Genomic DNA, 22,364 nt, shown 5'->3' on the forward strand with positions numbered 1-22,364 from the left:
TTTTTTTTTTTTTTTTTTCGTTTTTTTGTGTTTTTGCTTTTCTCTGTGTAGCCTTGGCTGTCCTGGACTCACTTTGTAGATCAGGCTGGCCTTAAACTCGCAGAGATCCACCTGCCTGTCTCCCAAGTGCTGGGATTAAAGGCCACCTCTCCCACCTTGTTTGTTTTGTTGAGACAGGGTCTTTCTATGTATCCCTGGCTGGCCTGAAACTATGTAGACCTGACTAGCCTGGACCTCTCAGAAATCAGCTTGCCTCTGCAAGTTGCCCAGATTAAAGGTGTATGCAACCATGCTGGCTGGCTGCTCATTTTTTTAAAAGATCAGACAAAGTCCTAGGAACAAAGAACACCAAAATCAATTCTAAAGAAAGCAAGACATGTAAGCAGACTAGGGAGATAATTGAAAGACTCTGGAATAATGTCAAAGACTAAATAGAAGGAAGACAGACAGGCACTGCCTGCTGGGTGGATCACTGTCTACTGGGTAGATCTCCAAATAAGTTAGGACGCCACCTTGGGGGTCAGGAGCTGTGAACGTCTAAAGGAGAAGAGGGTGGTGAGGTTTGCTGTTGTGAGAACTCTTTCTCCAGGCAAGGCCAGCAGTCAGCACTTACGTGCGAAAGAGCCACTGACCGGCACCAAGGCTATGGCTTTGGTAAATTCTTGGCTGAGGTAGCCTCAGACACACCAGTAAGAGTGTAAACATGGGAAGCCACTACCGACAACCAAAACAGGAGCCAACAGTCTGTTTCCACAGGAGATTTATCTTCTGCTTTTTATGTTGGTCCTAAGTTATTTTGCAAATGCACAGAGAAAATAAAACCATGCCCAGGGAAGCAGACATCAAGTTAAAAACAAAAACAAAAACAAAACTCACACACACCCTTACTTGGAGGTGGCCATCTTAGGCTATATAGTAAGACTGTGTCTCCCTTAGAAAGATTATTTCTTCCACTTCCAATGCTTCTTATTTGCTTGTAATTCTTCATCTAGGTTTGAGGGCCTGTGGGATTGTCCTCTTCCCTGTTAGCATGTTCATTGGATTTTTGTTGTTTAGTTGGTTGGTTTTGGGTTTTGTTGTTGTTGTTGTTGTTGTTTTGATTTGTTTTGTTTTGAGACAGGGTTTCCTTGTGTGCCCATGGCTGTCCTGGAACTGGCTCTGTAGACCAGGCTGCCCTCCGACTCACAGAGAACCTCCTGCCTCTGCCTCCCATGTATTGGGACTAAAGGTGTGTTCCACCACTGCGTAGCTGTGACTGTGTACTGTTGACACGAGCATGGCCTTGTTAAGGATGCCAGTGCTTCAGACCCACGTAAACGGCAAAACGGCAAAACCTCCACTGGCCCAAGTATGAGGAAAGAGCACCCTTTAGGGGATGGAGAGATGGCTCAGAGGTTAAGAATACTGTTTGCTCTTCCAAAGGTCCCGAGTTCAATTCCCAGCAACCACATGGTGGCTCATGACCATCTGTAATAAGATCTGGCGGGCAGGTGCACATGCAAACAGAATACTGTATAAATAATAAATACATTAAAAAAAAAAGAGTGCCCCTTACCTAAACCCAGTGTATGCTGAAGCTATCAACCACAGCCTTCTCACCCCACACATTTACAGCCTAGGACTACTCCCCCACAGAGACCCCCTACCCAAGTTAGCTATACTTGCCTCCGTGGTCAGCTGAATAAAACAAGCTGCTCTAAGTTTCCAGCTGCTCCTGGTGCATCTCCATGAGAGCGTGGCTCATCTGGTCCCTTCTGTAAGTGTGTCTATCCTTTCTTTGCCATAACCCCAGCTTGGCCGATCCCTAAAGTCACCCTGGTCAGCGTGGATTTCATTCTATTTCATACACGTATATAATGTATTTAGATCGCATTCTCACCCCCCCTCATTGCCGTCTCCCGTCCCCCTCCCCCCCCTCCCATGCATGCTGATCCCCTTTTCCCTAACTAGGCCCTTTTCTATCATCATGTCTTTTTAAAAAGTGACTCAGGGAATTTCATTGAGTTTGCATAAGGTTTTTCTTTTCCTTTTTCTTCTTGCTTTTTTGAGACACGGTTTTTCTGTGTAGCTTTGGCTGTCCTGGACTCGCACTGTAGACCAGGCTGGCCTTGAACTCACAGTGTTAAAGGCAGGCACCATCATGCCTGGCTGCATAAAGTTTTTCTATAGGGGCATAAGTACCTTATCAGTAGCTACACCACTTAGGAAATAATGTTCCAGCCCGGCATGGTGGTGCATGCCTCGGTCTCAGCACTCGGGAGGCAAAGGCAACTGGGTCTCTGAGTTGGAGGCTAACCTGATCTACAGAGCACATGCTACTGTTGGTTCACGTATGGAGATCAGAGGACAACTTCTGCGAATTGGTTCTCTCCTTCAACCTCTTTTGGGATAAAACTCAGGTTGTCAAGCTTGGTGAAAAGTGCTTTAATTTCTGAGCCATCTCACTAGCCTGCATTCTCCTTTTTTGTTGTTGTTTTTTGTTTGTTTGTTTGTTTGTTTTGGTTTTTCAAGACGGGGTTTCTCTGTGTAGCCTTGGCTGTCCTGGACTCGCTTTGTAGACCAGGCTGGCCTCGAACTCACAGTGATCCACCTGCCTCTGCCTCCCGAGTGCTGGGATTAAAGGCGTGCGCCACCACGCCCAGCTCTGCATTCTACTTTTAAACATATAGCTATATTAAATATATATGATGGGTATTCTTGGCTGTCAATTTAATTACATCTGGGATTAACCAAAACCCTAAAGTGGAGGGCACCCCTGTGAGGGATTTTTGCTTAATTTGAAGCAGCAAGATCTATTTCTTTTCCTTTCTTTCTTTCTTTCTTCTTTTACTTTTCTTCTTTTTTGTTTTTTTCCAGACAGGGTGTCTCTGTGTGTCCTCGGTTGGCCTGGACTCACTTTGTACACCAGGCTGGCCTAGAATTTACAGCGATCCGCCTGCCCCTGCCTCCTGAGTGCTGAGGTAACAGGTGTGTGCTACCAAGCCTGGCCAGCAAGATCTATTTCTAATCTTGAGGTAGGAAGACACACCTTCAATCTAGCTATTTTGAGCTGGGAAACCTCACCTCTAATCTGGGCCACACCTTCTGCTGGAAGCCTATGGAAGAAGGACATGGAAGAAGGAAGCTTGTGCTCTGGGAATGCTTGTTCCTACCTCCATAGCAGGGCCATTCCTTCACTGACGTTAAAGCCCACTTCTCCGGGATTGTGGTATCTACTGAAGACCAGCTGAGACACACAGCCGCATGGACTGCACAACTCCTGGATTCTTGGACTTTCAATTCACAGCCAGCCATTGTTGGATTAGCTGGACCACATTCTAATAAATGCTCTTTCTATAGATATAGATATTCATTCTATAAGTTTTGCTTCTGTGGAGAATTCTGACTAATACAATATAGTTATTCAGCCTGGAATTCATTCATTCATTCATTCATTCATTCATTCTTTCTTTCTTTTTTCCATTCCCTGAGACTGGATTTATCTGTGTAACAGAGCCTTGACTAACACGGACTCACTTTGGTTTTTTTTGTTTTTTGTTTTTGTTTTTGTCTTTTGTTTTTTGGTTTTTCGAGACAGGGTCTCTCTGTGTAGCCTTGGCTGTCCTGGACTCACATTGTAGACCAGGCTGGCCTCGAACTCACAGTGATCCACCTGCCTCTGCCTCCCAAGTGCTAGGATTAAAGGCGTGCGCCACCATGCCTGGCCTCAAACTGGGTGTTCTATATAGACACTTAGACTTTTCAAATTTCTTTCTGGTAACTTCTTGTCCTACATTTACATCTTTCTTTATTAAACGTTTATATTGTGCTGGCTGATCTTATGTCAACTTGACACACAAGCTAGAGTTATCTGAAGAACATCAGTTGAGAAAATGCCTCTATAAGACCCAGCTATAAGGCATGTTTTTAATTAATGATTGATGGGGGAGGGCCCAGCCCATTGTGGGAGGCACCATCCTCGGGCTGAGCCAGCTTTGGGGAGCAAGCCAGTAAACAGCACCCCTCTACATCAGTTCCTGCCTCCAGGTTCCTGCCCGCTTTGAGTTCTGTCCTGACTTCCTTCAGTGATGGAACAGTGATTATGGAAGTATAATCCAAATAAACCTTTTCCTCCTCAAGTTACTTTGGTCATAATGTGTCATTGTAGCAATGGAAACCTTAACTGAGACAATTATTGCTCTTTTGAATACAGGGAGACGTGTCATTCTTGTTGGTAGAAATTCTGGAACATTGTCCTAGGGACCTAACATGGCCTGTGCGGTCTTAAACTACCACAGCCCCACTTACCCACAGGAGATCCTCACAAAAGTGTGCCCACTAATCTTCCCTTATGAAGGGGAGGGAGGGCTCAAAGATGGCATAGAAGTTTCTCACAAGGCCAGTTCATGAATAAATATAAACAGTAAACAAGTGTTGAGGGAACGTTGAGTGACTATCCTCTGAGTCAAGCAACTGAAATCCTTGGCATTTTGCTGTGGCAGCTTGCAATAGAGCATCTCAGTTGGGTAGCTGAGGGCACACACACACACACACACACACACACACACACACACACCACACACACTCGGGGGAGGAGGGGAGCATAGAGAGAGACAGACCAGAAGGGCAGAAAGTTAATAGCTCAGGGAAATCCTCAACCAATACAGTAGTGGACACATGTTCTGGCCTCAAGATGGACAATCCAAAGAGGGGTTCCATGTATTTCTTAGAGGTGCTTGAAGAATACCCAGTGATCTCAATTGCAGACTCTTATATTGATTTTTTTTTTTAAATTTTCTCTTTAGAGTCACCAATTCTGTTCCCTAGAGGTACTTCCCAAATAAACTGCCTGTACTCATATCTTGAGCCAGGAGGAAACAAAGTCAAAAATGTCTATCCAACAAACATTTACTACATGCATATAGTAGGCATCAAGATAAAAGACTGAGAAGATAAAAGTTGTGGCGTCTCCCTGAAGTGAATAGTACAAGTAAAGTTGTCCCCTCCCCCAAAACCTATATAAAACAATATATTGTTAGAGGTAGCACAGGACAGGAAAGAACCGACTGATGCCTGAAGTCAAGGAAGGCTGGGGGGATGGTCCAATGTGTGAAACCTCTCACCACTAAACTTGATGATCTGACTCTGGTCTCTGGAACCCGGAAAGAACTAGCTCCATAAGCTGCAACACACACATACACACACACACACACACACACACACACACACACACACACAAAGAACTAGCTCCACAAGCTGCAACACACACACACACACACACACACACACACACACACACACACACAGTAAATGTAAAATCATCTTAAGGAAAATATATAGGGGTGGGGAAGAGTCACCTAGCTCGTGCCTGGGGGCGGGGTTTCCTGGAAGCTCTGTTGCCAAGTTAATAGGTGAAGTGTAGCTCACCCATAGCTATAGATCAATTGTCAGTGCTTTTGTGTGCTGGGTGCAGAGTTACAGTCTGGCTGGTTGTAGCAGGCATTACTAGGATTTAATTTCAGGTGCTAAAATTAAATGGACATGGATGGACATTTACATTTCTGTATTAAGGAATGGCAACGTGTACCAGAATGAAAAAGGACACTATGAATAAATTAATAAAATTTAAAAAAAAAAGAAAAAGAAAAAGAACACAACAAATTTGATTTCACAGACTGTGATTCAGGGCAAGGCTAAAATTTTGAAATGGGTTGATACTGGCTTTAAGTAAAATTATTCAATGAGTAGCAACAGCTGGGTAAAGACTGACAAAGGCTGTTTAGGAGATACTGTTACAGCAGGCAGGTTCTTTTAAACCTTCCAGCCTTCCAGATGTGCAACATTTTGTAACAGACTTAGAAGCCATGGTGAGAAATGATACAATGGATGTAGACACTAAAATACCGGAGGAAACGAGGAACAATGAGAGAGATACACTTTCACTTCAAGCGCACTCCCAAGTGAGAGAACAACCTGATTTAGGGAAAGCTTCACTTATCTGGGTATTTTAGTACGAGATATTCAGATAGTTGGCCAATTCCCTCTTCCCCCCGTCCCCCCTTCCCCGTTTGACTTAGAAGCCGGAAAAATGCTAACGCGTGGACAGTGTAATGTTGAAGTGGGTCGAGCACACAATGCTAAATAAGCAGGTCGTACTTGAGCGCTGAAGCGTGAACGGACGATTTTTATTGCAGGCGTAAGATCTGGCTTTGAGACCAGTTTCTCCAGCTTTAAGATGGAGATAATTACTGAAACGAGGAGTTTGGTGTAGAGTGAGACAATGAATGTGAAAATGAACTTCAAACTCCACCTACTAGCGGTTAGCAAGGAGAACCTGTAAACTGGAATTTACGACGGCCCACAGCTCTTAGAGCTAGAGCTAGGCTCCGCCTCCGGGCAGCGGAAGGTGGGGCAGGTAGGCCTCTGCGCATGCGGAGACCTCTGCCCGCGCCCACCTCTGACCCTAGCCGAGAGTAGCTGCTGTTTCTGAGAGGACGATTCGTAAGCGGGGATCCGGCGCGGTTACCCAATTCCTCGTCCTTCTGCCCGTCCCTTCGGTGCTCGAGCGACGCCCGGAGCACGGTCGGTTCTAGGCAGTTTGCCTGGCTTTCTACAGAGTCCCCGGCTGCTCGCCCCATAGGTGGCTGTCGAAAGTGCCGGCCGAGCGCCGGCGCCGGCAGCAGCCGGGTGGGAAGGCTCAAGATGGCGTGCCTGCTGGAGACCCCAATCCGCATGAGCGTCCTCTCGGTGAGTGACCCGGCCGACGCCGGGCAACCCCGGTCCTGCCCCACAGCATTACCCGGGCGCCCGGAGCCTCCGGAGCAGCACCCCCTGCCGTGGTCTCCGGTGGGGTGCACGCGAGCCGGGGCCGAGTCGGAGGCGTCTCCCGCTCAGCGAGCTCCCAGCGGTGCGGGTTCCCAGGACTGCGTCCGGCAGGCGGGGGAGGTCGGACTCCAGGCAGCCGGCCCATGGGCGCGGCTTAGGTTTGGCCGAGCGTTTCCCCCTGCTTTCCTCTCGGCGCGGTTGCTTCTCGGGACCCAGCTAGCTGCCCGCGGAGGTTCGGGGCAGGCCTGGGACCGAGCGGCCACTCCGCTGCCCCGGGGCTGTGGCTAGAAGAGTATGCGAGCTCTTCAGCTGCCACTGCACAGAGCTGCCAGGCTAAGGCTGTGTGTCTTCTGCACGTCTCTACACCCGGGCACCTGCCACGGTGCAACTCTTGCTGTTGTGCGTGGTTATTTAAATCCTTTTGCTCTGTGCTGCTGCTGCTGCTGCTGCTGCTAAGGTCGCGGCTTTGAGACTAGAGAAACCATGTTTCTAGGTCCCGGTGTTCGTTTTTCTTTGGACAGAGCAAAACATTTTAGAAGGAGGGACCAAAAGGTGGGAATACAAAAGATTAAGTTTCCTCATTATTGAAAGAAGGGAACATATCGATATGCCTTATCTTCTTAAGTTAAAAAGAACAACTAAAACCCAAGAAGGCGACTTTCACCTTCCACTGTATTGTCCTTAAAAGAACAGGACCAGGAAAAAAACGAACAAGAACGAAAGTTGCTGCGAGGTAACTTTGGCGGGTTTTACAACAGTTTTTTTTAGCAGTTGGACTCCAGATAGACCCTACCAACCTCATTTGTTGTTGGAAATAAAGAAATAGGCAGGCAAGGAATGATTGGCCGTCCTTCAGACCTGTGGAGACCTACAGAGAAGGTAGTTGGATTATAGATGACTTGTCAGATTCCTACAGTCTTGCAAGCAACTCCAACCGGTTCCTTTTCTCTTCGCTGACCTCTCACACTAACACACTCATGTGTGCAAAGGCACCTGGCCCATCACTCCAACTGATGCTTAGAGCCGTGCATCTGCCCGCTGCTACCCAGAAAAGACTTGAGTTCCAATACAGTGCAACAAATCTATCCCTGCATCCAGTTTACTAAACTGTTTACTTACATGGACCGTTCGCCCAATCATTGAACACAGTAATTAGCCCATTACTTCACTCTGTGATGTCCTGGAGTGTTTTGTGGGAGAACAGGCCAGTGACTTCTCTCGTTGTGTTTTTCAAAAGGTAAAAAGGATGTGTTGCAAGAGTTCAGTTCCCTTTTGATTATGTCATATAGATTGCAGTTATCTTTCAGATCACTTGAACAACGGTTCACCCCTCTGCCCCCTACCCCCCAGCGTCCTGGTGATTGAGCCCAGTCTTTTTGAGCACACTTGGAAACTGCTGTTCTAAACCATGGCTCCGGCCCCACCTGTGGTTTCTTTTACTTTCTTGTACATCCTTAGCTTGTGTCATGCATATAGTTTGAAAACTTCCTTTGTCTCACTTTCCCAGTAAATATTTGTGTTCTGTTTATTCCACTCAAAAACTTCTTGAAGAGTATTTTCCATTTTGGGTTAGAGTTTTCTTTAGCCCTAGTCTCATTTGGGAGCATAAATTAGCTCTAAAGTGTAATTTTCCAATTCTTCAGCATTAGAGCCTTAGGAAGGCAGAACTCTGGACAAATGATTTAAAATGCCTCAACTTGCTGATTTTGCCAGTTTAAAGGGGAGGTTCTACCTTTCAGTAAGGCACCACTTTAATATCAGTTAGAAGTTACTGAGGGCTGAGGAGATGGCTCACAAGCTTGAGGACTTGAGATAGGATCCCCAGTCAGGACCCACCTAACCAGCCAGCTGTGGCAGTGGAACGTCAGCACTGGGAGGTAGATCCTGGAGGCTTTCTGGCCAGTGGGGCTAGTCAGAACAGGGAGTGAGTGACCCTCACTCAGGTTCAGTGAGTGACCCTGTGTTCAAAAAGTAAGGTAGAAACAGAGGAAGATACCAGACATTGACCTTTGACCTACACATACACGTGCACTTAGGTGAGTCCCTTTAATAAGCTACTTACCATGTACCGGTGAACTACCAAGCCCTGTATTGTGTAGTTTAGCAAGTGCAAGGGTGTCAGAAATGCTCTGAAGGAGCTCATAGTCCTGATGACGCTGCAGTGCAGTAGCTGTAAGGCGACTAATGGGAATTCAGATAGTTTTATAGGCTGTAGGCCCTTGTAGCTTCTTCCTGAGAGACCTCAGTTGCTTGTCTAACCTTAGCTACTCAGTTCACAGATCGGCATTATCATCTTGACTTTCCTCCTACATCTAGTCTCAGATCTCTGTGTGGATGTCATCCATAGCATCTAACAAAGCGTGTTCTTTTTCCTAAGAGGCCTTAGTCATGACTTCCCAGTGCGATGCTGTCTTTCACTCATCACTCTGTTAAACTTCCCTGAATCATCTTTGACTCTTCTTTCACTTACTTCTGTATAATCAGTTGCTAAGCTGTTTCTTTTTATTAGTGTTGCTCACGTGTTTCTGACTGATGGCTTTCTTTCAGACAGTATTGCTTTGCACATTCATTATCACACTTTAATTATTATTATATTTACTTATGCACCTGTATCTTTACGGTTGCACAGGTGAGGTGCTTGTCTTATAATATCACTGGGCTTGAACTTGTAAGCTCAAGTGCTCCTCCTGCTTCAGCCTCTGAGTAGCTGGCCTACAGATTTGCCCTACTACCTCCTGCTTTAGTTATTTTTCCTGCCTCAGTTCAGATCCATTTCTGCATAAAGTTTTGTCAAGAACACTCTGGAGGAGTACTTTTCCGTTTGAATTCTTAGTGAGCTCTGACTTGGGAAGAGTTGATATTCATATCTAATGTCAAACTTCAGCATGTTTATCTTCCATACCATCCATTGCATTGCATTTCTTAGGTTGAAGTCATTAATTCTTCCAAATTCCAGTAACATTGTCTACTCTTGGTATGGCTTTTTGCAGTTGCTGTTTGCCTTTTCTTTTTAATTAATTAATTATTATTTTTGAGACAGTCTCATTGTAAAACTTCGACTGGCTTGAATTCAAGGCCCTTTTGTTGGGGCTGGGGAGATAGCTCAAGTTAAGAGCGCTTGTTCTTGTAGAGGACACAGGTTTGATTCCCAGCACCCTCATGGTAACTCACAACTCCAGTTCCAGGGGATCTGGTACCCTCTTCTGACCTCTGTGGACACCAGGCATGCACATGGTATACAGACATACATGCACATGAAACACACACATAAAATAAATACCTTTTAAAAAAGTTGTCTTTAGCCTCCAAAAATTTTGTATAGCTTGTTAGATATAATGTGTTTTAAGCTTCTGACATTGGCCAGGTATGCCAGTAAGTTAGGGACGTAAGTTAGGAAATATGTGGTGAGCTACACATACCTATCTATGTCCTTTGGAGATTTTAGTCCCGTAATAACACAGAATCATGGAAGGTTTTACTAAAGACGCTGAACTGAGAGTTCAAGAATGAGCTAAAATTAACTAGGAAACAAACAAAACAAAAAAAAAAAAAAAAAAAAAAAAAGACAAAAGCATAGCAGGCAAAGGGAGCACCCTTTGCAGCTCCCTTTAATAATTGCCCTGCAGTAATTTCTTAGAGAGTAAATTAATTCAGAGATAAGTGCTTGGCCTTTTTAAAAAAAAATCCCATTATTAGAGTCTTTTCTTTTTCTTCTTGTAAATACAAGGCACTTAAATGCTTAATTGAACTGTTGGAGGAGGTGGGCAGTCTTAGCTCTTTGTTCTGTCCCATGGCCATTCCTGTTTAACCTAACCCCTTCAACACAGACCCCATGTGCTTGAGACTTAGGAAATGTTTTGTATTGATTGTATTTATTTTTATTTTTTTGAAGTAAGTCTAGGTTTACTGGAAGTTGCAGAGGGGTCATATGTGTAACTTCCTCAGGTTACCTTTTGGTTATATTTTACATAGTTACAGAACTAGCAGATTGATACAGTGTGTGGATAGTCTTGTGTCATGTTATAACCATTGCTGTTAAGAGATACAGAAGTATCCACTACCATGAGGATTTCCTTTATGTTACAGCTTTTTAAGGCACACCCCTATTCCCCATCCTTAATTTCTGGTGACAACTACTTATCTCTTTTCCCCTCTTGATAATTTTGTAAATTTTCTGCATTGTTACATGAATGGAAATATACAGTATATGACCTATTGGGATTGGTTTTTGTCACTAAGAATTATACTTTTGAGAGTCATCCAAAGTAGTGTGTGTGTGTGTGTGTGTGTGTGTGTGTGTGTGTGTGTGTGTATAGTTTGTTTCTTCTTTTTCCTAAATAGTAGCCTGTGAATGGAAGTCCCAGCATTGGTTTATAACCAGTCATCAATTGAACATTTTTGTTTCTAGCCTTTGGCTGTTATAATCTACTGTGAAAAGTCATAGACAGGTTTTTTTTTGGTGTGTGTGTCTATGACTGAAAAAAATGCCCAGAAGTATAATCACTAAAAGTATTGCTTTACATACGAGAAATGTATGTTTAGTTTGTAAAGAAACTGTTGAACTTCTTGGATTACCATTTTATATTCCTATCATTAACATCTGAGAGATTAAATTTCTCCCAGTTCTTATCAACGGTATTGTTAGTTTTCATTTTAGCATCTCTAGTAGCTGTATTTGTATTTTATTCTTTTAAATGAATAGCAATGTTGAAATCTTTTCATGGAGTATGGAAAAATTTTTGTATCTTTTTTACTTTTTATATGGACTGCTTGCTTTTTGATTACTTAATTTATATGAATTTATATGTTTATCAGGTGGGTATTTACAGGTATTTTATGAACCTTGGGGCTAGTGCCCCACGCCAAAAAGAGCTTTGATCTCTACTTGATGCCTTACACAAAAGTAACTCAAAGATGATCAGAGGTTTTATTGTAAAATATAACAAACCAAAAAAAACCCTAACCAACAAACAAACATAAAACAATCTTTAGACTAAAATAGGACTGGAGAGATGGCTCAGCAGTGAGAGGTTAGGCTCACAACACAAAATAGAAGAAAGCACGCACACACAGAATCCATGGAATCTTGGATTTGATGAAGAATTTTAAATCTGCTTAAACAATTGAAAAATTAGATTTTTTGTTTTGGTTTTTGAGATAGGGTTTCTCTGGGTAGCCCTGGCTGTCCTGGAGCTCGCTCCATAGACCAGGCTGGCCTCAAACTCACAGAGATCCACCTTCCTCTACCAAAGTGTACACCACCACACCTGGCTGGTAAATTAGATTTAAACAAAATGAAAAAGAAATTTGCAAAGACCAAGCTGGGCGTGGTAACGCATGCTTTTAATCTCAGCGCTCGGGAGGCAGAGGCAGGTGGATCAATGTAGTTCGAGGCCAGCCTGGTCTACACAGTGAGTCTAGCACAGCCAAGGCTACACAGAGAAACCCTGTCTCTAAAAACAAAAAACAACAACAAATTTGCAAAGACCTTGTTAGAAAGATGATTGCATTTTGCTTTGGTCACTTTGTGGTTGTTTGAGGATGGCATGATAACAAGATGCCTTTGAGTTGTGCATGTCTGGCATAGACAGCTCAAGCGGCTGTTGGGTTTTAATTGGCTTTCTTACAGGCTTCCCCAGAGGCTGTATGTCCATTTTGGGAGCAGCTTTTAGTATTCTAGGTTTTCTAGGTCTAGATAGCTCTCAATTTTTGTCTGTTCAGTTCTTGGCAGTTGTTTTATTGGTCTCGCCTGTGCTGCTTATCGGTTTGCTCTCTTGTGTGGACAGTTAGCGGTGATTAGAAAACTCTGTGAAGACCTCCAGCTAGCCTCTAGGCATAAATTTGCCTTTCTTCAGTTTTAGTAATAAATACAAAAATAAAATTTGTTCATTATGTTTTAGAAGTTTGCAGTTAGTTTACAAAACACCAGTAAGTGCAGGGTTTGTCAGGAGTGGTCCTAAAGGAGATTTGTTGATTTGAACTTCTTAATCTTTAGTGGCAGTGTGTGACGTATGGGAGCTGCTTATTTCATGTTTCAGGACATTTCACAGTGTCTTAAAGGAAAGATTGCTCCCCTAATTCAGACACTTTTGGTGCTCAGCACGGCCTCTAACCTGTGAAGAGTCTGAGCTGTTTTAGTGGAGAGGCTTCGGTCTCCTCTAGGGAGCTAGCCTTTGGATTGATTCTGGGGTTCCCTCCACCCCCAACCCAGGGCTGTGTGCATGTGCTCTGTCACTGATCTTTACCTTCTGCATTTTGATTCTTCATTTGATGGTTGTTTTCAAGTAAATACCATCTGCCGAGTTGATTTCTGGGTAAAGATAGTGTTATTTGGCAAAACATAATTTCTGTTTCCTGCTGGAAACTGAAGAACAGCCTCATGTACTAAATGTTGGTGCTGCGACCCCTGCAGCACGGTGCTGGGTTTAGCACCCTCCTCACAGAAGTACAAGCACATGTTCTAAGGAATCACTTGGTTTCAAGGGGTTTGTGGGTTCCCTGAAGCCTGCGCATCAAACAAGTGCTGTCAGAAGTCATTTTAGTTATATTTGAGTGGCAAGTAAAAGTTAACAATGCCATCTTTGGGACTTGGATCTGAGGAATTTTAACTTTTTTGTCCTGAGTATAACATTGAACTCTTCCACAGAGGGAAATCTGGCCGTCGTAAGGCCTTTGTGTGGTTGATGGTAAATGGACTTGGAATACAAAGCTAAGTTAACTGCAGAGTCAAGCTAGAGCATAAGATATGTGAGAGTCTCAGCACAGGCAAAGGTGGAAACACCCATCAGCTGTGGCTCGTGATATTGTTGATGGAGGCCATGAGGGTTACAGGCAGATAGATCCAGAGGGAAACTAGGAAAAGCTCTTAGCAACTGTTAGATGAGCCGCCCGAGTGTAAATAAGCACCATGGATAGCTCCACGGCACGCTGCTTACTACTGTCCCTGAGAATGGGAAGCAAATGAGGCTCTTACAGTCAGGAGGCAGCCGGCCTGTGCACAGTTGTGCTTGCAGGATGTGCTGTGGGAGACCACACCCAGGACCTTGAAGTCACCACACTAGCACACTCTTGAATAACTTACTGTATGATGCAAGGCAACATCTACTTGTGTCTAAGTAGCTCACTTTTTACATGTCAAGATTGAGAAATAGGCACTTGCTGTATCTTAGAGGATTTCCTTGGCCACCTTATTGTTGAAGGCATGTGGATAACGTCAGCCAAACCCAGAAAGTATCTCTGTCTCTGTGACACTCAGCAGGTCTTTTAGTCCATCTGTGCTTGTCAGAGATAGTCTTGATTTTTTGCACTGCCACATTATGCTGTTTTGCACCATAGGTCTCTTTAGCTTATTGACTCTATCTAGGGGCATCTCATAATGCCTACACTGAAGAGTAAATGTATTACTTTTTAAAATAAAGAGAAGGAACATTCACCGTCAAATATGTGGCTCTTTGTGACTTGTACTGTGCTTAGAAGGATATACATCATAGTGTTTAGTTTTAGGAGTTGAATGCTGTGTTGCTTTTGGTTCTTGAGAGCACCAAAGCTGTTGTTAATCATGTGTACCAGAGTCATGAAAATATATTACTAAATTAGAATCTCACTACAGAAAAAAAAAAGGTGCCTCTCATACCCCTTTTACACTAACTGTGCACTGGCTTTTTGGTTATGAAAAAGTTCTGTTGTATATGAGTATAAAGTTAGGGAATATTTTACCTGGAAAAAAGCAAACAGTATTTAGTTCATCTTTGTCATCTTTTATTGGGGAAAAACTAAGAACTGGACATATTAACTTCCCCTCTGTTGTATCCTGAATGTCCAGCTCAGTTCTACAAATTCCTACATTTTAAAATGCAAAATTGAAGCAATGAGCTGGTTCATCAGGAAAGAGGCACTTGCTACTGAGACAGACAGTGTGAGTTTCATCCCTGCTGCAGTTGTCTTCTGTCCTCATAATTCACTGTATCTTTTGTGTACCAAAGTGTATGTATGTGCTCCCCCTCCCCAATAAATAAATGAAAAAACCCAACATTGTATTCTTGGCTTTACGTTTTATGAGCACTGACTGAGTTGCTTTTTGTAAATTCTGTTAATGTATAAAGCCTGGTTTTCTGTATTTATTGAGAGGTCAGGTTTCCAGCATAAAAGGTAAAAATGATCTATTTGGTATTCTCATGTTTGGAACTAAAGCAGGTCATACTTTAGGAGACACAGATACCAGAGTATCGTACATTATGGATTGGGCTTCACTCAACTGGCAAGTATCATTTTAGAAACTGACCATTAGTTGAGGTTATAGGAAAGTGGGGTTTTGAGTAATCAGGAAAGGAAGGATGTTGTGAAACTTTAGAAATAACAAAGAATAATCCTATGGTGGGATTTAAGGCTAAAAATAACTGCAAATATATTATGTGAAGTATCTGAAAGAAATATTATGCCTTTGCTTGAGTCTTAATGGGGCCAGAAAAGCACAAACAAGAGGAGCATAAACATAACACACAGCCTTGGATTTAAGTTGTTAGTGTCGGCATTCTTTCTCCTTTTGGAAGTAAGTTGGAATTTTGAAATATAGAGTGAAGGCAGGGGCTGGAGAGGTGGCTCAGTGGGTAAGAGCCCTGATGGCTCTTCCAGAGGTCCTGAGTTCAATTCCCAGCAACCACACAGTGGCTCACAACCATCTATAATGTGATCTGATGCCCTCTTCTGCAGATAAGGCACTCATACACAATAAATATTTAGCGTGAAGGCAGGAGGGCTGTCTGCACATGACAGGTCTGTCTTTGTAAATAATGCCTTTCCCCCCTTTTGTATTATTTCAGAAGAAGCTGACTTTTTCTCCTCTCAAAATAGGAAAGAGGTATTTAGCACTTAGTTTTGTCTCATAGTAAAATTAACTCTGGGGCAGAGAAATATTTATTTATTTATTTATTTTTGGCATTTAAAATGTTTTTATTATTTTAAAGATTCATTGACAATGAGACAGGTTAACTCCTGGCAACACTCAGCCTACCTCAAAGAGGATGAGGAACATCAAAAACCTCCTTATGGAGATGGCTTCAAATGTGGCAAACCAGCCACTGGGCAAAATGTCCTTGTTTCCACTACAGAGAGAATTCTGCTTAAAAAGGGGCAAGCTTGGGTGCAGGCAGAGTCAACAGCCAAACTCTGCCAAGACAGGGTAAACAAGTCCAGAGAAATATTTATTTTCCCATTCTCCTCCAGAGGTCCTGAGTTCAATTCCCAGGAACCACATGGTGGCTCAGAGAAATATTTACTTTCCCATAAATCCTCATGTGTCAGTGAGGAGTGAAGTAGTGTGAAGGTTTTGTGTCTTTTATGTTCTTAAAAGAACAGAACTCAAACCAGGGGGACAGCATGTGACTTGTAGTTGAAGCATGGCTGAGTAAAATGAGCGCTCAGTGTTGGTCTCCAGCACTCCTGACCATGGGATTCCAGGGAAAACAAGCACAGTAAGTGTCCAGAGCTTTAAATGAGTGACTGAGAGCTGGTCTGAGTAGGATTTATTGATTTGATATTTCAGAATGTTGACATAATGACAAAAGGAGGTAGTTGTTGTTTTTCCCAGATGGTTTTGGAGACTCTGGAAACCCAGATTTTCGTTTTGCACTATCTGGGGGATAGGAGTGCGTTTCTGAGGTTCCCTCTTTGACTGAGTGGGACATCACAAGCCACTGCATTTAGTTGTCCCTACCTAAATAGCAGGAGAGTAAACAAACAAAAGAATGGCCAAGTGCATTGAACAGACACCTTAAATGAGGAAGTACAAATGACCAATAAATACATGAAAAATGTTCTTCATCAGGGAGATGCAAATCAAAATAACATTAAGACCCCATTTTAAGCCAGTTAGAGTGGCTATTATTTAAAAAAAAAACTATAAATACTGTTAAGTGTGGAAGAAAGCATAATGCCTATCACCAAGAAAACACATACTTACAACTGTGGAAAAGAGGAACCTTTGTACACTGTGGATTAGTCCAACTACCGTGAAATGAGTATGGAAGGTCGCCAAAGAGTTAAAAATATAACTACCATCTAGACCACTCCTGAGTATACATTTCATGGAGTCAAAGTTGGCTTCCCAGCATACCTATGTTGGGTCACAGCACTGTTTACAGCTGCCAAATTACAGAACCAGTCTAGGGTCACAGTGACAGTGTGGGTAAAGACGTTGTGGGGAATATATATCCACATATACACACATACATATACACATATATACATACATATATATATATACATACACATATATACATATATATAATGGGTTTTTGAACAGCTATAAAGAACAAAACCTGTAATTTCAGGAAAATGGGTGTCACTGAAGATCATTCTGTAAAGTGAGATAAGCCAGACTCACAAAGAAGAAAAAAGGAAAAAACAAAACCCAAACTCATGGAAGTAGAAAGGAACTGTTACAAGCCAGAAGGGGAAAAGGAAAAGTAGGCATAAGAGAAGATGATAGAGGTGGTGGCTAGAAGTATGTGCACATGAAAGGGTCACCGTGAGACTCGCTGCTCACAGGTACATACCCCAGTGAAGAGTAAAGAAAGAGGTAGTGAAACACAGTAGCTTTTATAGCTTACTATCCTTTCGTTCTCTAATGAACTAGTCTAGTAGTTTAGTTTATTTACTTCTAAATTCAGGTTTGATGCTACCAAATTGCCTCTGTTCATGTCATGTCCTGACTTTAGCAAACTGTCATTTCAGACCTTTCTTGAGTTTTATCAATGGATTTTTCTATTCCTTTCTTTTCTTTTCTTTCTTTCTTTCTTTCTTTTTTTGTTTTTCAAGACAGGGTTTCTCTGTGTAGCTTTGGCTGTCGTAGACTGGCTTTGTAGATCAGGCTGGCCTTGAGTTTACAGCGATCTGCCTGCCTCTGCCACCCGAGTGCTGGGACTAAAGGCGTTCATCACATGCCTGGCTTATCAGTGGATTTTTAAGAAGGAATGGCTTAAATTCATCCTGCTCATGGATAGTTTAAGAGATGCAGTTAGAGTCTGTTCTGGTTTGTCTGTTTAGAACTTCTGATCAGTTTTCTGAGATGTCTAGGAAATGTTTTTCTTTTTTCTTTTTTTTTTAACTTTTTTAACTTTTATTTTTATTTATTTTTTATCAATTTATTCATATTACATCTCAGTGATTATCCCCTCCCTTGTATCCTCCCATTCCTCCCTCCCTCCCATTTTCCCCTTACTCCCCTCCCTTATGACTCTGACTGAGGGGGACTTCCTCCTCCTGTATATGCTCATAGGGTATCAAGTCTCTTCTTGGGAAATGTTTTTCTTTCTTCTTTGTTGCTACTAAAGAAGTGTGAAAATTGGGTGATTGCACAGCCCAGGTTGTCTCCAGTACTCTTGGTTTGTGTGTATTCTGTGGTATTTATTAATAATTTCTTTTTTACACTTGTCATTTTTTAAATGATACATTCAATGGCCCAATGTCATGTGTGTGTGTGTGTGTAGTGTGCCAAAATTTAGCTGCTTAAAAACAATGTTGGGTTGGAGAGATGGCTCAGAGGTTAAGAGCACTGTCTGTTCTTCCACAGGTCCTGAGTTCAATTCCCAAAAACCACATGGTGGCTCACAACCATCTCTAACAAGATCTGGTACCCTCTTCTGGCATGCAAGTGTACATGTAGACAGAACACTGTATACATGGAGAGCGGCTGAGGGTCAGCTGAGGGTTAGCTGGCACTGGTGCCTCTGGTCCAAGTCTTCTGAAGTTGTAGTCAGTGTCAGCAGTGCCTCAGTGGGATCTGAAGGCACCTGATTTTAGGAAGATTTTAGGAAGACTCTGGTTCTCTGCTCACTTCTGTGGTTGTTGGCAGGACAGCATGTGGGCCTCTTCGTAGGGTAGCTCAGAGTCACAATTAGCTTCTGACAGACAGAAAGGAGGACTTTCTGAGACGTGTTCTGTCTTGCCTGCTGCAGGCTATCTGCCAGAGTGCAGCTCCTAGTGCAGCGCTTCCTCCAGGAAGGTACTGCTCAGGGCCTGGACCTCGGCAGGTAGGGGTCAGTGGAAGCCATTCAGGAAGCTCTTTGCAGATAGTAACCCCGATGAAAGGAAAATTGCACCCACGTAGGACTTTGTACAGTGGAGCTCAACTTGTGACTTTTTGTTTTCCTGAAATATAAAACCTGCTCTGAGATTTTCCCTCTTCTGTACCTGTCTGATTTTCACAAGATGTATTCAGTAATCAATTTCTTAGCTGTTAACTCTGATTTACAAATTTGATAAATACGTTTTTTTTCTGCTGAAGGAGTTTATATAACATAATTTTAAAGGAGTACTGTTCTACTTTAATAAATACATTTGTGATGGCTTTATTGCAGCTTTGAGTATGTAATGTGAATTCACAGCCAGGTTTTGAGGGCATGTCAACCTGTTTTAAGCCCCTTGTCAAAAGGCACAGATTTAATAGATGTGACTCCGGCTCTCTTTGCTGTCCTTTATGAGCACGACTGTCCTCTGCACTTTAGCTGCCTACTTTGCATATTCCTGCTTTGGCTGGAAAATGGAAGAATCACCATAGCTGTTTGGGCTGCTGAAAGTTACAAAAAATACCCGTAACTCAAAGGTGTTTTGAAATGACGGAGGAGTGGCATTATGAAAAGACAGGGCATCAGTAGCTCTCCTAGCCTGCTGTGTCCATGGGCTGGAGTAAAGAAGGACGTGGGTCAAGCTGTGACCCCAGTCCAGACTGTTGACAGACACGAGGAGGGAGAGCCCTGTGGCCTTCAGTTTAGTCTCCCTCACCCACACTCACTTCATTGTCCTTTGCACTGACCACAGCATTAAGCTCTGTATCTCCTCTCACTAACTGCAGGTCGCCAGGGACTCCAGGGCCATGTCTCATGCCCACTTAACTGTCTGGGTACTTTTTTCCCTCAGTCCTGCCTTCTGTTTCTTCTACTAGACTTCCTTTTCTTTCTTTCTTTTTTTTTAATTTTACACAAAATTGCTTATTATATATAATTCAACCGTTAGGATTTTTCTGTTTGTATTTGCTTTTTAAAAATTTATTTATTTTTAATTTTTATTATGCTTCTTTTTTAACATGTACATTTGTATTATTGCACATGAATAAAATAAACTACATATAGCAGGAAGAACCACGAGACAATCAGGAATTATATAAATGTTACATTCATAGTAATTTGGCTATTTGTATTTGGCAAGCTTGAAGTAAACATCTTTTCCTATCTTGTTGGGTCTAAATTTCTGAATGAACATCAATATCTATCATACCTCATCTCTATTAACTTAAAGCATCTATCTTGATCTACCGCTAGACTTAGTTTATGCCTTTCTGCCTAAACTCTGTGTTCCTTTTGTCTTTGTTTAGGATGAGACATGTTTCTTCACCTGGTAACATTTCTCCTTTTTTTTTCTTCTTCAGTGTTCTTAGCCAGTTTCTCCCGTCCATTCTTTCTCGTAGTATTCACAAGAGTGGGTAGAGATCCATGTTACTCCTCACTGGGGTTTTCAAACCCTTTGAAGCGTGTCAGGTTTCTTATCTCTAGACTTTTATCTGATCATTCCTTGGCTTAAGGTCTTAGCTCCTAGCTCACGGTTACTTTTCCTTTTCTTTCTTTGTTGCTTTTCTTTCTCTCCCCCCCCCCCCTTCTGTTTTTCAGTTTTTGAGACAGGGTTTCTGTTTCACAGAGCCCTGGCAGGCCTGGACTCTCTATAGACCAGGCTGGCCTCAACCTGGGATTAAAGGTGTGTGCCACCACCAGGCCTGGCTCGTGTTCACTTTTTCTAGTATTTTTTCCTTGATGGTTGATGGAAAATTAGTGTTTGTTCCCCCCCACCCCCTCCACACACACAGAGTCTGTAGCCCTGGCTGTCCTGTGCTGTTCTTAGAATTCTCTATGTAGACTATGCTGGCCTTGGGCTCACAAGGAAGATCTCACTTCTGCCTCCTGAGGGCTGGGTGCACTACTAGACCTGGTAGAAATTTAGTTCTCTAGCTAAACTCTTTTCTAAAATTGTACCCAAATCTAATAATCATATTGTCTTCCTGTCTTGAGTTACTAGCTTCCAGGATTGTTTCCATGAATAAAATAAAATCCTTTCATCATCTCTGTTTCAAGTATTCTGGTTGCCAAATCATCCCCACTAGTCCACTGTCATTATAATCAGACCTCAATGCAACTGAGCCCCTTTGGAGCTTTGCTATGTTTTCTTGATGAAATTCTCACTGATGTTCTCCATGTTCCTGAATCTAGCAGTCAGGGCTTAGTTATTATCTCATGAGCGCGTCACTAGGATTTGACATGGTTGACTGCTCCCTCCTGGAACCATCTGTGAGTTAGCTTCACGTATTGCTGTCCACAACGCTGACATAGAACAGATTTCTGGCCATGATCTCTCCAGGATCATTGCCTTAGTGAATTAATCCTGTTTATAGGATGATAATTTTTCTGATTTGTGTTTACATTTTGTAACTTTCCCCTAAATCCTAAACACAACATGTACCTGCTTGCTTGGGCTGTTCATTGGTGATTCGAGGTCCTAGCATAATCTGAAGCCAAATTTTTTAACTTCCTACCTAAGTCTGTACTTCTTTTGTTGTTTTGTTTTGTTTTGTTTTGTTTTGTTTTTTTGAGACAGAGTTTCTCTATGTAGCCTTGGCTGTCCTGGACTCATTTTGTAGACTACGCTGTCCTCAAACTCACAGAGATCCCCCTGCCTCTGCCTCCCAAGTACTGGGATTAAAGCTGTGTGCCACCACCACCTGGCTAAGTCTGTACTTCTTAAATCTTACTCGTCTCACTGACTGGCAAGTCAGACTTCTAGGTGGCTTGGAAAAACTTTTGAGTGTTGCCGTTGGCTTTTCTTTTCTCCCGCATCCTACATCCCATCTGCTAGCATATAGCCTTTGACAATCTTTTCAGATTTCTCTGTTCATCTGGAGTCTGAATCTTCCTAGCTCACCGTGTTCACTGTGGTCCTGGCTGCTGTCAGGAAGTAACTGAGTTCCTTCTGCCTGGCCTCCCTATATCTGTCTCGTAGCCCTTCCCCTGTCTCTGTTCACTCATAAAATCCACAGCCAGGGCACACCTTTAAAAACACTGGTCAGTCATGTATCTATTATGTGATTTCCCGACTCATGCTAAAAACATAAAAATCCTAACAGTGACTAACAAGACTCCATACCACTGCTGTCTGTAGAAAAATAATGAATGTTGTGTAATTAACGATTTCTTAGCAGCCATGGTATTACGTGTAAAAAGAAAACATAATTTAAATGTTATTAAGACCCAGATATCAAAATATTATTTCAATTCATCTATGTAAGTTGTTAATGAGATTATTTTACTTTTGTGATATTTTGGAAGTAGCATGCACTTTATATAGTTCAGAAAAAAATATTAGAAATACTTGCTTTTTTTATTTTAGTTTCACAAAATTGACAACTGAAAAAGTAAACTCACATATCCATAGGGAACTCCAAACATTCTTGAAAGTTTCCTAATGGTTGCACTGTTTGCTCTTAAACTTATAATTAGTTTCAAAACTGGACAAAATTC

The 22,364-nt window shown here is 42.5% G+C and overlaps 1 protein-coding gene across 2 annotated transcripts in view; it reads left to right on the forward strand.

Moving 5' to 3' along the window:
- Nucleotides 1-6,147: 6,147 nt before the first annotated feature.
- The window catches only part of ARMC8 (armadillo repeat containing 8), a 93,374-nt gene continuing 77,157 nt past the window's right edge, over nucleotides 6,148-22,364 (forward strand). For both annotated transcript variants that reach the window (XM_084753547.1, XM_084753548.1), the window contains exon 1: nucleotides 6,148-6,726. In XM_084753547.1, the coding sequence (XP_084609673.1) occupies nucleotides 6,682-6,726 (45 nt within the window). In that variant the 5' untranslated portion in view covers nucleotides 6,148-6,681. The remainder of the gene's footprint in view (nucleotides 6,727-22,364) is intronic.

This window comes from Acomys minous, assembly GCF_964271855.1.
Source record: "Acomys minous genome assembly, chromosome: 13".
Taxonomy (NCBI): Eukaryota; Metazoa; Chordata; class Mammalia; order Rodentia; family Muridae; genus Acomys; species Acomys minous.